This window comes from Dipteris shenzhenensis, chromosome 8 (genome assembly GCF_047967505.1).
Source record: "Dipteris shenzhenensis isolate YYH24624 ecotype China chromosome 8, Dip_SZ_1.0, whole genome shotgun sequence".
In the NCBI taxonomy this organism is placed as follows: domain Eukaryota; kingdom Viridiplantae; phylum Streptophyta; class Polypodiopsida; order Gleicheniales; family Dipteridaceae; genus Dipteris; species Dipteris shenzhenensis.
The window spans coordinates 32,973,922-32,986,760 of NC_141603.1; the positions used below are offsets into that span (position 1 = coordinate 32,973,922).

Consider the following 12,839-nt stretch of genomic DNA (forward strand, 5'->3'; position numbering starts at 1 on the left):
CGTCGAAATTATTAACCCTATTGTTGTCATGCACTGTTTGTCTATCATGGTGCACCACCTTCTATGTCGAGCTTTGTATTACAAGTTATTTATGGAATATACTTATAAAGTATGATTCTGTCACGTGTTTGTGGAAAGTAGGCAAATACATCATTTGAGCAACGCTATTGATAAACTCACAGTGGTTAATAACCAAACAGACATGTAGCTTGCAGCTTGCATGTCATTTTGCATTTTAAAGAGTACTTCGAAGCTTTCCAAAGCTATAACTTAACAAAGAATTCAGGTTCATTATGAAAACCAAGGACTAAGAATTTTGATAAGAATCTCAGGATTTTTTCAAATCATGAGCTCTCTATAGGAAGTTTATGCCTATATCTCGATGAAGACGTTCAGCAGTAGATTTATGAAAAAGGCTCTCTTTAGATTGAGAAAAGATTTCGGTAGCTCCTCAGCGAAAATATTTGGATGGTCTCTTCATAAATGTTTATAACTCCAAAAATGGCATGCTGCATTACAAAGGTGGCTTACAAAGAGACTGGCTGGCAACATATTGAGATGACCTTGTGCATTTGTGATTTAGCATTATGGCAAACTTTATAAAACCCTATCTATATATGCATTGGAGAATACACACTCCACACCAAACAACATGCTCCTCAGGGGTTAGCCGTACACAATCAGCCAAACAAACATACATGCTAATCACCAAGCTTCAATGGTATAGAAGATTCAATATCAAAGCAAGTCCAGAAAAAATTAAAGAATTGCTTCCTTTTTTCCACATTGAAGGCAAGCAAAAACCATACTCGATCAACATTGGAGGTGGCAAACTAATGCATATGACAAATTGATAATCAAGGATGTAGCTTGATTCAGATAGTAGTACCAGTGACAAATCATACCCCATTACCACAATACATAGAGAGAATGCGCTCTCTCTTGCCTCTTGCATCATGAGCTGGTTTTTGCTAACGACGTGCCATCCTCTCTTGATTGTATTGACTTCAAGTGCTATTCCCAGTTTTTTGATCCAGCTAGACGAATTTGTCTTGCACCAAAGCCAGCTTTCTTGTGCGGTCCCTAATCAGCTCTTCCAAGATACCTCCTGCTTGATGGAGTATGGCTTCAGTACGCACATAAAATAATCAAAGCATGTGTGGCCTGATGCGTTTCAGATCTAGATTTGGAGAAAGAGACGGTACTTTCAATCAAGTGAGATCGGGTCACCCTTTTCACTACGAGTGCGGGTTAAGTATAAACAAAGAGTTAAAGAGAACATTCATTTCTTTCTGGGGAGGCAGGCTGACTCTGAGATTTATAGCAGAAAGCAGACAAAAGGATGTCGATCTGGGTATCATTAGTATAAATAACAAACCTATGGCTCGTAAAGCTGTCACAGGTAGAATTTCTTCTAAGCATTTGACTCCAGTAGTGGCCAAACGCTCCATTGCCAACTCCTTGATGCTCACAACTAGATCCTACATCACAGACATGGCTGTTTACCTTTGAATAACATTTTCGAAGAAGCAAATAATACATTAGTTTTCAAGAACACGTGAATATAGCAAACAAGCAGACGTCCAATCATAAGATAGACTATACAACCAAGGGGATGTGTGTGAGACCATACTTAGAACCCCTTTAAAATAAAAAGAAGATGCCTATACCAACTAAGTCCACCAAGGATCCAATGCTCAACCTGAGGTGATAATGTACAAAACCTGAATTCAAGATAAAAGTATGTCCACCATCCTGTGTGACCTGTATAAAGAACAAATGAGTGGACAATTGACATCCCATGAAATCTTTAGCCTGCTGGTGAAAGAAGCTACAGACTTCCCAATGTGTTATCACATGGAAGTGTAATTCCAAAGACAAACAAGACAGTAGAAACCATCTACAATGGGCAACTCGACATGGCTAAGATGGAAACTGAATTTTGGAGAGCATGGATCCAAGAAGGGGAACTGGAGATATTGGAGGAAAGAAGAAGGCCAAAGGAGACCCAAGACGAGGATGGGAAAAGAGAGAAGAGTTTTGGACGAAGGGAGAGAGCGCCAGGGGAAAAGAGAAGAGGAAGGCTAGGATACAAGAGTGCCAGGAGAAGTCTCAAAACTCCAACCTTGCAAGAACTGAACTGCTTTGAAGCTCTGTGCTGTTGGAGTGCTCTGGCACGAGAGACTCCATGGTTACCCTCTGCATAAAATTACAGCAACAAACCACCGGGGACCTCCCAAGAGACTCAAGTGGCTTCTAGCTTCATACTACTGGCTTGTTCAAGCACGAGTCAACTCCACAGATCCCTTCACTCTCTCTAACAAATTCCAGAGCAAACCACCACCCACGATCAGCTGTTACAGAATTTGTAAAATGTCCTCAAAAGCATAAAGTTGTACAAGACCAGAGACTCACACATACACACATATCCGCACACCCATACCCACACCCACATGAGTATCCATCGACATAAAGGCCTTTGTAGTGACTCTCTGACAACATTGAACAGCAGACTCAGTCATAACAAAGGCTAGCACTAAAGCAGAAGGGTATCAAAAAGTAGCTCACATTTTGCTAATCCACTTACAGATTTTCGATTATGCTCATCAGTCTGAGTAAATGTTGAGGCTCATCTTCATCCAACATCTGCATCATGACTCGTGAGAGCTACGTTAGAAATCTCCCTCAGCAGCTGTAAGGTAACTGACTTCCTTTTAGTGCCACAACAGTAATGGCTTTTCTTCTCTCTGAAGATAGCATCCCTACTCGTAATGATTTGCATGTCTCAAGCTATCCAGCCTGTACCCTTTGCTTTGCTCAATGAAAATGCATTTCCTTGCCTTGTCATCCAGCTTCTACCTAAGCTCTTGAACATATTCAAGTGCAAAACACTTGGCTTCCTGGCTGACCAAGCAACTTATGGAGTCATGTCCTTCACTCCTCTTGCAGTACACTTATGCTAGTGGGATATCTATTGATAACACGAGCTGCACTAAATATAGCATCAGCCCAAAAGATGTTAGGCATTCAGATATTTTGGCTACCTGAACAAGCCACCTATTTTCCTCTCAAAAACTATTTTTCTGAGTATAAGCAGTTAAAATTTTACCTTCTTGATGCAAAATATTTTCCCTTGTATATACCCTGTTTATCACTTCTCAAGATTTTTCCCTTTCTGCAACCTGCTTCTTAGGACCCCAGCTCTAGGGTGTCACGGAAACGCTTGCAGTAACCAGGGTGGGGGGCTATGCAACCAGTGGATTCCTCAATCCATGACAGTGTAAAAACTGCCTGCAGGCCATGCCTTGTAGAAATGCTTCTCCCTTTCAGCAGTCTTCCTAGATCCCCCTATGCCCTCTTCCCAAGTGGCTTGCAGGGTCTAGATGACACCAAGACGTTAGGCATTCAGATATCTCTGGCTACAAACACTCTATTTTTCTGAGAAGTATAAGCAGTTAAAATTTTACCTTCCTTGATGTAAAATATTTTCCCTTGTATGTACCCCGTTTGTCACTTCTCAAGATTTTGCCCTTTCTGCAACCTGCTTCTTAGGACCCCAGCTCTAGGTTGTCACAGAAATGCTTGCAGCAACCAGGGTGGGGGGCTATGCAACCAGCGGATTCCTCAGTCTGTGACAGTGTAAAAACTGCCTGCAGGCCATGCCTTGTAGAAATACTCCTCCCTTTCAGCAGTCTTCCTAGATCCCTCTATGCCCTCTTGCCAAGTGGCTTGCAGGGTGTAGATGATTCCATGCTACATGTTGATGAGGGTGGATGAGCCTGCTGCCCCCGATCACTAAACTGCAGATTAGACAATCTCAATGATGAAAGCATGTTGTCCCTCTTTCAACCAAGCTGCCATGCCCCGAGTGATGTCCGGTCTGCTGTGCGGACAAGTCCACAGTACTAACGGACCCTATCCACCCCAATCTGCTCCAACCATGGGCTTACGAGAAACCCTCCATGAGCTACCAAGAATAAGAAATGGGAGATCTCCCTAAAGGGAAGGTTAGTAGTCCAGAGGCGGTCACAGAGCTTGGTAAGGACCTCATGCAACACCTACTACTTGAGCCAGTGCTTCCCTCATGAGTGAGTCCACACTGATGCATCCACTTGAAGCTGTCTACAGATGTGGGTGGTGTAGGAGGACACCTCTACAATCAGCTCATAGGGCCCTATCTTGGATGGCCAACGTAACTCTGTCAAGAACAATCTCAACATCATGTAAATACAACGTGCACGGATTGTCAAGAGTGTGCAAGAGTAGAGTGATATAGAGTAAGGTCCATATTAGGGAAAAGCTAGGGCAAATGGGAAGCAACCCTAACCCTATTCCCAATTGTATGTAATTGTCAATTTCTCAATTTTTCAATAGAGTTTAAATTGTAGGTTTCTATGGTGTACTCTATCTCTCTCACTCTCACTCTCTCCCTCTCCTCTCCACTTTAACATGCTTTAAAGCCCTAGCACCAATGGGATCTATACTCTTGATGAAGTTGGTGTTGGAAGCTGGAAACTAGATGGGGGTTCCATAACTCCCCTTTCCTAGGAATTATTGATGTTTTGTTCATGCTTGATAGCACTTAACAAAAAAATTTCACAAATTGGTTTAGCCATCCAAACACCAAAACCTTAAGTGATGAATGTCCTCTGGTCTAGCCAAATTATAGAAATCTCTCTTACCAAGTCTAGGATTCGAACTCGAACACAGTAATCAGTTCTCTCTAGTAGTGTAGATTGTATCCCCCCTCAAGCCACAATTCGGTTGAGCTCCTAGCTCTAAAATTCCCAACCATGCCTCTCATACCATGTTGAAAACGTGAAACTAGATGGGGGTTGCCCTGCCTCCCCTTTCCCATGGTCACCCATCCTAGTTTTGTTCATTCCTGAGCGCACTTAACCAAAGACTTTCACAAATTGGTCTAGCCATCCAAACACCAAAACCTTAAGGTGATGAATGTCCTCTCATCTACCCAATTCGCTTAACCAAAGACTTTCACAAATTGGTCTAGCCATCCAAATACCAAAACCTTAAGGTGATGAATGTCCTCTCATCTACCCAATTTATGGAAATCTCTCTTACCAAGTCTAGGATTTGAACACGATAATTGGTTCTCTCGAGAAGTGTGGACTGTATCTCCAAAAGTTGGAAGTTGATTGTGGAATGTGTGAGCTATGTATGTGTTGCCATCCATATGAGCTTGTGTGTACTCCATTCATAGATGTCTTTGCCTTCCAATGGGGTATTGCACATCTCTTCCATCCATCTTGTAGAAGGTGATGTCCCCTCCATTATGGCTCAACAAGCTCCTCCTTATGCTTCTTGGAGCTTGAGATATTGCATTTTGAAGATTATGAAACTCTTATGAAGCTTATCAAGCAGAGAGAGCTTATGTTCAAATATATTATGTATGAGACCTTGAGCATTTTGAGAGAGGACAAGATTTGTAAGCCTTTGGAGGTAAAATAAAGGTTTTATGAGAGAGAGAGAGAAAGAAGACAAAGAAAGATGCATTTTGTGGCACAAAAAGGAGGCATGCTTACAAGCTCTCTGCCTAGTTCGATAACATTCATCTTGCAGAGAGAGAAAGAAGACAAAGAAAGATGCATTTTGTGGCACAAAAGGAGGCATGCTTACAAGCTCTCTACTTGGTTCGATAATCTCCATCTTGTAGAAAACATCAACATTCTTGGTTGAGTAGTCATTGCCAAAGAGCGAGGTTGCTGTGGAGGCTAATGTTGTCGCAAGACTACCACAATCTTGATTTGATCCTTCATTAGGCGTTTCAAGATTCTCTCCAACTCAAAGCTTTCCAGACTCTCAATTCCGACCACAAGAATGGCTCTCCGCTTGCTTCCAAACAAAGGGCTCACTCACTCAGTTGTTTCATTGATCGATCAACCAGTGTTCTAAAACTGACATAGAGGACCGAGGAGGTGACTTGAGTGCCTAGCTCAAGCAAAAGGCACCATTCTCTAGGCAACAAGAGGACTCGCAACTTGTGGCTTGGGTGCTTAGTGAGAACTTCAAGAAAGGAGATGACAACAACGAACCCGTGGGGAGGATCCCACACAGTTTTAAAAGAGATGCCATTGCAAATTCCTCCACTTCATCAAAGATGTTGAGGAGGACCCAAGCAGTTTCTTTGCAGCCTTCTTAGGAGCCTTCGAGACCTTGGAAGGTATTTCTTACTGAGAAACAAGCACGCACATGGAGGTGGCAACAAGCAAATGGGACATGATGATCATGTTGAACAATAAGTTGTTAAATCACTATAAACGTGGCACACCTAGCTTTGGTCAAATCTAACCCTAGGTTCAATCCTAGGTTAGGTCAAGTTCGCTGAGGTTAAACCTAACCTAACCAAAGCATCCCACTACATAACCACCTAGTTTGGTTGGATGCCCTAAGACCTGAAGAACTTTTTGCACAAGGACTCAAACTCTAAAGTCTATTCAAGTCCTAAAGGACACACAAAAAAAGCATCATTTTTTCACCCAACTTTCAAAGGCCATATCTCATCCATTTTTACTCCAAGTTGAATACTATCAGAATCCAAGAGTCACACTAGAATGCCACCTTATGCACACACTTTTCATGACTTTTGGAACACTATTGGACATCTTCTAGGGTATTGTATCTTGATCAGGGACTAGACCTATCTCTTCGGCAAAAGCACTTGCTTCCACCGCAATTACAGCAGGTAGTGCTACTGCTACTACAGCCACTTCTAGCTCTACTACCATTGTTCTACCAGATCCTCCTACATCGGAAAAGGCCCATTGGGATCAGAGGCATACCTAGGCACATGCCTTGATTGCATTTCTATGCAAGAGATTCATTATCCCTCACATCAGATCTTGCAAGACAGTCGAGGATGCACGGGATGCTTTGGTACGTTTGTATCAAGTTCGTATTTAGGCCAGAATTGCCTCTTTGAGAAATAGCTTGACGATATACACATAGAAGCCTATCTCACCACAGCAAGCCCAAACTTTCATTTGGCACCTCATCCTCTTCTTCCCCTATTGATGGCAAGAAGAAGAAGCATTGTAATTATTGCAGGAAACCAGGCCTCTTATCCTGTCCAAGGAATTCGATAGGTTGAGGTTACTTCTATGTCAGGAAGTGTTAATTGTTCCAGGCATCAAGAAAATGTTGATTTCTAATAAGCCATTTCTACCAATGGATTCAGGTTTGTCTTTGATGGTATCGTTGTGCCATTTATGACAATCAGCATGATAACTGCATTGTACTTACTGGGACACTTTCAAGAGGTTGTATCATCTAGATGCATATGAAAAAAAGCGAGCTATTGAAGCCAATGCGTTTGCCTATCTCTTGAATCTGTAATTTCAAACACATACTCATGCCGTGAGAGATTGGGACACCTCAATTATAATAGCCTGGTCAAAATGCATTCTCAAGACATGGTTTTAGATCTTCCAAAGATGCATGCACTTAAACATCCCATTTGTTAGGGCTGCTTGTTGGACCTGCGCCAAGAACTCCCCGCGGGAGCTACAGCAGGGCCCCAAGGCCCTCGACTTCACCTTCAGGGGCTTCCCGCTCCCCTGCCAAGGTACCAGGGCCTCCATGGCCTATCGCAACCTGCACCAGGGCCACTAGACCCCCCGCAACCTATACCAGGGGCACACAGCCCCCCCGTGACCTGTGACGGGGCCTAAAGACCCCCCTGAGCTGAGCTGGACTGTGCCAGGGGCCCCAGCCCCCCCCCCCCCCCCCGTGAGCTACTGTCCCCACTCAAACACCCCGGATTGCTTAAAAGACTATGGTCAAACCCACAGGAACGTACAAGAAGGACCTGCAAGAAAAGTACAAAAATCAGTAAACTCGGTTTTCTTTTCAAATCTGAATTTCGATTTTCCAAAGGAAAGGGACTACTTACTGAGCAAAAAACAAGAAGAGAAACAATGGCGAAAGGGGGAACTGGAAAAGATAAAATCCAGAAAGATGAGAAAGTCATGAAGCAGACAAGGATTGATGATGTGAACAAACGCTTACATCGCAGTGGGGGACAGCACAGCGACACACAAGGGATCTGCCTCGCCTCTAGCAACTACCACATCTATTTCTACATCAGCTAACTCGAGTACGACTACTGCAGAGTTGACCCCCACCGGTACACCTGCCCCGCCACTATCAACAGCCACCCACCATGGGATACCGTATCCCTTGCCTTCGCAAAGACGACCAAGGGGGTAGATGTGGCAAAACGGGGGCCTGCAAAGGAAACCGTTTCAGCCTCCCTCCTGGAGCAGCAGCAGAGGGCCAGTAAGACCCTCAACATCAAAGTTCGCAGTATTCCACATACGGATACCATTCCTGTGGTCGATGCGATTACCTTTGTGACCACCACCCTAGCGGTCTCAGAGCATGGCATCGAGGGGGCCTGGCGTGTAGGGAGAGATCCCAACCAAGAGCAGCCCCTTGTCATACGCTTCCGAGACACCCACTCACGACTGGCGACACTCTGACGTAGATAGGCCCTGCATGATCACCCTGTGATATCCATGGATGAGGACCTGACACCCCCTGCAGATCGAGGAGAGGCATGTTCTCTTACAGCAGCGGGATGTGGCCCACAAGGAGAGGAAGTGGCCTATGGTCCAAGACGGCCGACTTCTGATGAGCATTGCCTATGTTCATGTGGTAGATGAGTTGAGATCCAAGTTGGATCCAAAAGCTGAGAAGTGCATCTTTATTGGTTATTCTCTACAATAGAAAAGATATAGATGCTATAACCCTTCTACTCATAAGTTTATAGTGAGCAAAGATGTTGTTTTTGATGAGATGAGCAGCTGGTATAAACCATTAAATGTGATTGATGATGTAGATGCACAAAATGGTAATGCTGCACAGAATTCACAACAGCAATCACAAAATATTAGTGGACCTGTAGTGTCCTCTAGCAGTGATTCACATACTTTACCATGGACTGGTAGATTGAGATCAGGAGAATCTCCTTAAAGCAATGCAGATAGTGGTATGCAAGTATCATGAAAAGGAAAAGAGAAAGTAGATCAGGCCCCCGTCGAGCACCTACCCGCTCTTTTGCATAGGGAGACGGGGTCTATGAGACCCAAGATACGGAGTCCCTTTCATGCACCATCTGAAACTGTAATAGTACCCTATGGTCTGATCCAAGGAACTTCTCGAAATCCTTTGCAGGACAAGACATAGTCTTTTACATAAAGACACACCAGAGCCTAGAGCGCCCACTGCCAATCGTCAGTGGATACACATGGGAGTCAACAATCAGGGCTGAGACGAGGGAGATGGGCGAAGTACAAGGATCTGGAGGAGTGGCCGTCCTATACAGATCTTCTCTCATTGGGGTCATCTCGATCGGGAGGAGGGATGCACACTCTAGATTTGTCATGACAAGAGAAATGATTATTTAGTTAATTAATAGTCATTAGAACTTTATTATTGTTAGGTGCCAATTTGATGGTGCGGTTATATGTTTGTATTTATGATAGATCAAGCGGTGTAAATAGTACCGCCAAAACTATGTAACATTGGCCAATGATTAGTAATAAAGATGTGCACACACGTGTCTAGGTCCTAGGGGCAATAGGAAAGGGAAAGGGTGCATTAGAGTGCATTGAATGGTAGGTGCATGGGTCATAAGCTAAGGGTAGGTGTAAATGGGAAGATGGAACTTGAGTGATCTCAAGGGACATTAATGAAAGGGTATCACCCTTTCATTGTGAATCTCACGTAGCATTCTTTCTACCACATTGCATTCATCCGTCATCTCTCTCCCACCTTGCATGTAGGTCGAAAAGAAACAAGTACTCTCACGAGGGCGCTCTTCCCCATTGGAGGGCCAATCGGCATTCAAATTCTGCATGCATTGCACACATTTGCATTTTCGAAAAGCGTGGATCTTCACATTTGGTATCAGAGCGGCGACGATCCACGAGCGGGACGAGAAGAGGGCGACAGTTGTGAACGACGGAATTCGCAAGAGAGGTTGGCGGAAAAGGATCACGATCGACCGATCTCGAGGTTCTTAGACAAGGGGGTTTTTCTGAAAAATTTTGGCCTTCAACGGCGAACGGCGAACGGGGTGTTCTCTTTTGCCCCCCCCCCCCATGTGAATGTACCCTTAAACCGTGAGAAAAAGGGATTCCCGTTCTACCCAACCGGAAGTCGGATCGGAATAAGATTTTAAGGGAGTGATCCACCCATCAAGTAACCCCTATAACGGTATCTAGAGCTCCAATCCGCTCGAAACAAGTAGCCCAAACGGAGCGTACCAGTTTACAGCAGAAATACAAGAAGAAAAGCTTCAAAGAGAAGGGAAAGGAGGTCATTTTAAGTGTTTTCTCAACACAAACGAAGCGGGAGTCGGATAAGTACCACCACCTCTACAACACTTGAAGTTTGCTGTAAAATAAACCTTCTTTTTTGAAATTACAGCAAGACATTTTCTCTCTTGTATTAATAAAAGGAAAGAATGGAAGGGGAAGGGACATATAACAATGAACTTATTCCTTTTCCTCCATTACCCCAAGGAGAGAGAGAAAGAACACCTTCACCCCCTCTTGAAGAGGATGGATTAGGTGAGAGTTATACACATCTTGAGTATGATAACCCACAAATAGATTTACAGCAGTCTCTCCTTCAAGAACCTACTGATAGGGAGTTCTCCTTTCGTAATGAAAGAAGAAATGAGACCAGCCAAGAACAAGGTGATGAGTTCACGCCTTTAACTCAAAACCCAATACACATGGATTCTAATCCAAGTGCAAGAGGAAGAGAGGAGACTCTTGTTGATAAGCTGGTTTTCCAGCTTAGCAATATGATTGAGCAGTCCATTATGACAAGATTAGGGACTAAGAGGACTTTAAACTTCGGGGATGAAGAGTTGAGTAACCCTTCTAAGAGGTCCAAATTCCAACCGCGAGAGAGAATTGAGTTCCCCAAATATGATGGGGCAAGGGAGGCTGACAAAATCCTCAATTGGATTCGTCATTTTGAGCTATACTTTGCCCATCAAGACAAGACCGAGCAAGAGAAGCTTGCTCTTGCCACATTGCATCTGCAGAAGGATGCTCTAATGTGGTGGTCCTTGTCACAAACAGGAAAAGAGCCTATTCATGAATGGGCTAAATTTGTGGAGCAACTAAAAACCACTTTCATGCCACCGAGGCATGAAGAGAACCTAACCTTTCGTTGGGAGAGGTTTAGGCAGTTTGATAATGAGAGTAATGCAGATTTTACAGCCAGATTTTGGAAACTCTCTCTAGAGTTACCCGAAAAGAGTGAGGAAGATAGGAGAAAGAAGTATTTAGCAGCTTTAAGCCCAAAAGTAAGGTACGAGGTTGAAATGTTTAACCCGACCACGCTTAAGGACCTCACTAAGCTGGCTGAAATAGCCGAGAGAAAATTGAATCCTCGTAAACCCTTCAATAAGGAGTATGGGTCATCATCTAAGACCAATAATATACCCACTTTTAGGAAACCAAACCGGTTCAAGAATAATAAAGGGAAGGGTAAAGCTCTTGTAAGGAATGTGAATAGCCAATCACGTCCTGGATGGGTGCCATTTCCTTCTATGACTGACGAAGAGAAGAGGAAGTTGATTAAGGAAGGAAAATGTTTCGGTTGTAAGAAACATAAGCCAGGGCACGTATGGCATAAGTGTCCCGTTCTCTTGGCTAAGATTGCCAAGACAAATTCAGTAAAAGGGAAAGCCAAGGCATCCAAGCAGGAGGGTGAGGCTTCTACCTTGTCACCCTCGAAATCTACTGTGACTATTGAGCCAATAGTGAATGCTGTCCATTCAGCCAATACCTTTGGGCCTCATGATCTTTTCAAGGTGTATGGATTCGTGAATGGACAGAGAATAGTGGTTCTCCTAGATGATGGATGTAATTATGACTTAGTAAGTGATAGATTGGCAAAATTACTCCATCTTAAACCAGAACCTATAAAAAACATGTCGCTTTCAGGAGCTTTTAGGGGACACAATGAAGAAGACACATCGATAGTACGAAATATTCCTTTTCGTATACAAAAATATAGAGATCGAAGGGATTTTCTAGTAGCCCCTTTACAAGACGTTGACATGATACTAGGTAAACCATGGCGGTATGATTTTAACCCTGCTATTCATCCTCATACTCATCATTGTTGCTTTGTACATAAGGATGAAAACATAAGGATCGTAGGGGATCGGGACGTGTATACAATTCCATTGATTACTCCTACCCAAGCCAAAAGATTGGTAAAAAGAGGGGTAGATTGTAATCTTGTGTATATACGGGATTCACGAGATCTTCATATCTCAAAAGAAGATCGGAAGAGAAATGAGTTCCTTAGAGCTTATGAGGATCGATTTTCAAGAGATGACTCATTCGAATTGCCCATGGAGAGAGAAGATGATCATGCCATAGACTTAGAGCCAGGAGCTTCCCCTCCATGTAGAGCCCCATATAGGATGAACAGGATAGAAATGGAGGAGGTAGAAAAACAAATTGAAGATCTGTTGCAAAAAGGCCTGATTCGACCAAGCAGTTCTCCATTTGGAGCACCTGTATTATTGGTTAAGAAGAAGGATGAATCATATCGTATGTGTATAGATTACCGTGCTTTGAATAAACTTACGATTAAGAACCGGTATCCGATTCCAAGAGTGGATGATTTATTGGATATGCTTAAAGGTGCTAAAGTTTTTAGCAAATTGGATTTGAAATCTGGTTATCATCAACTTCGTATGAAAGCTGGGCATGAACATAAGACAGCTTTTCGCACTCTCACTGGACATTATGAGTTTTTGGTCATGCCTTTTGGCCTAACTAATGCTC

At 43.4% G+C, this 12,839-nt stretch overlaps 1 protein-coding gene across 4 annotated transcripts in view; it reads right to left on the bottom strand.

The window, feature by feature from the left end:
• Positions 1-814: 814 nt before the first annotated feature.
• Positions 815-12,839, bottom strand: part of LOC147899401 (uncharacterized) — a 63,969-nt gene continuing 51,944 nt past the window's right edge. For all 4 annotated transcript variants that reach the window (XM_087378619.1, XM_087378616.1, XM_087378618.1 and 1 more), the window contains exons 3-4: positions 1,379-1,481; positions 815-1,108 (exon numbers count right to left, since the gene is read on the bottom strand). In XM_087378619.1, coding sequence (XP_087234745.1) covers positions 1,038-1,108; positions 1,379-1,481 — 174 coding nt within the window. In that variant the 3' untranslated portion in view covers positions 815-1,037. The remainder of the gene's footprint in view (positions 1,109-1,378; positions 1,482-12,839) is intronic.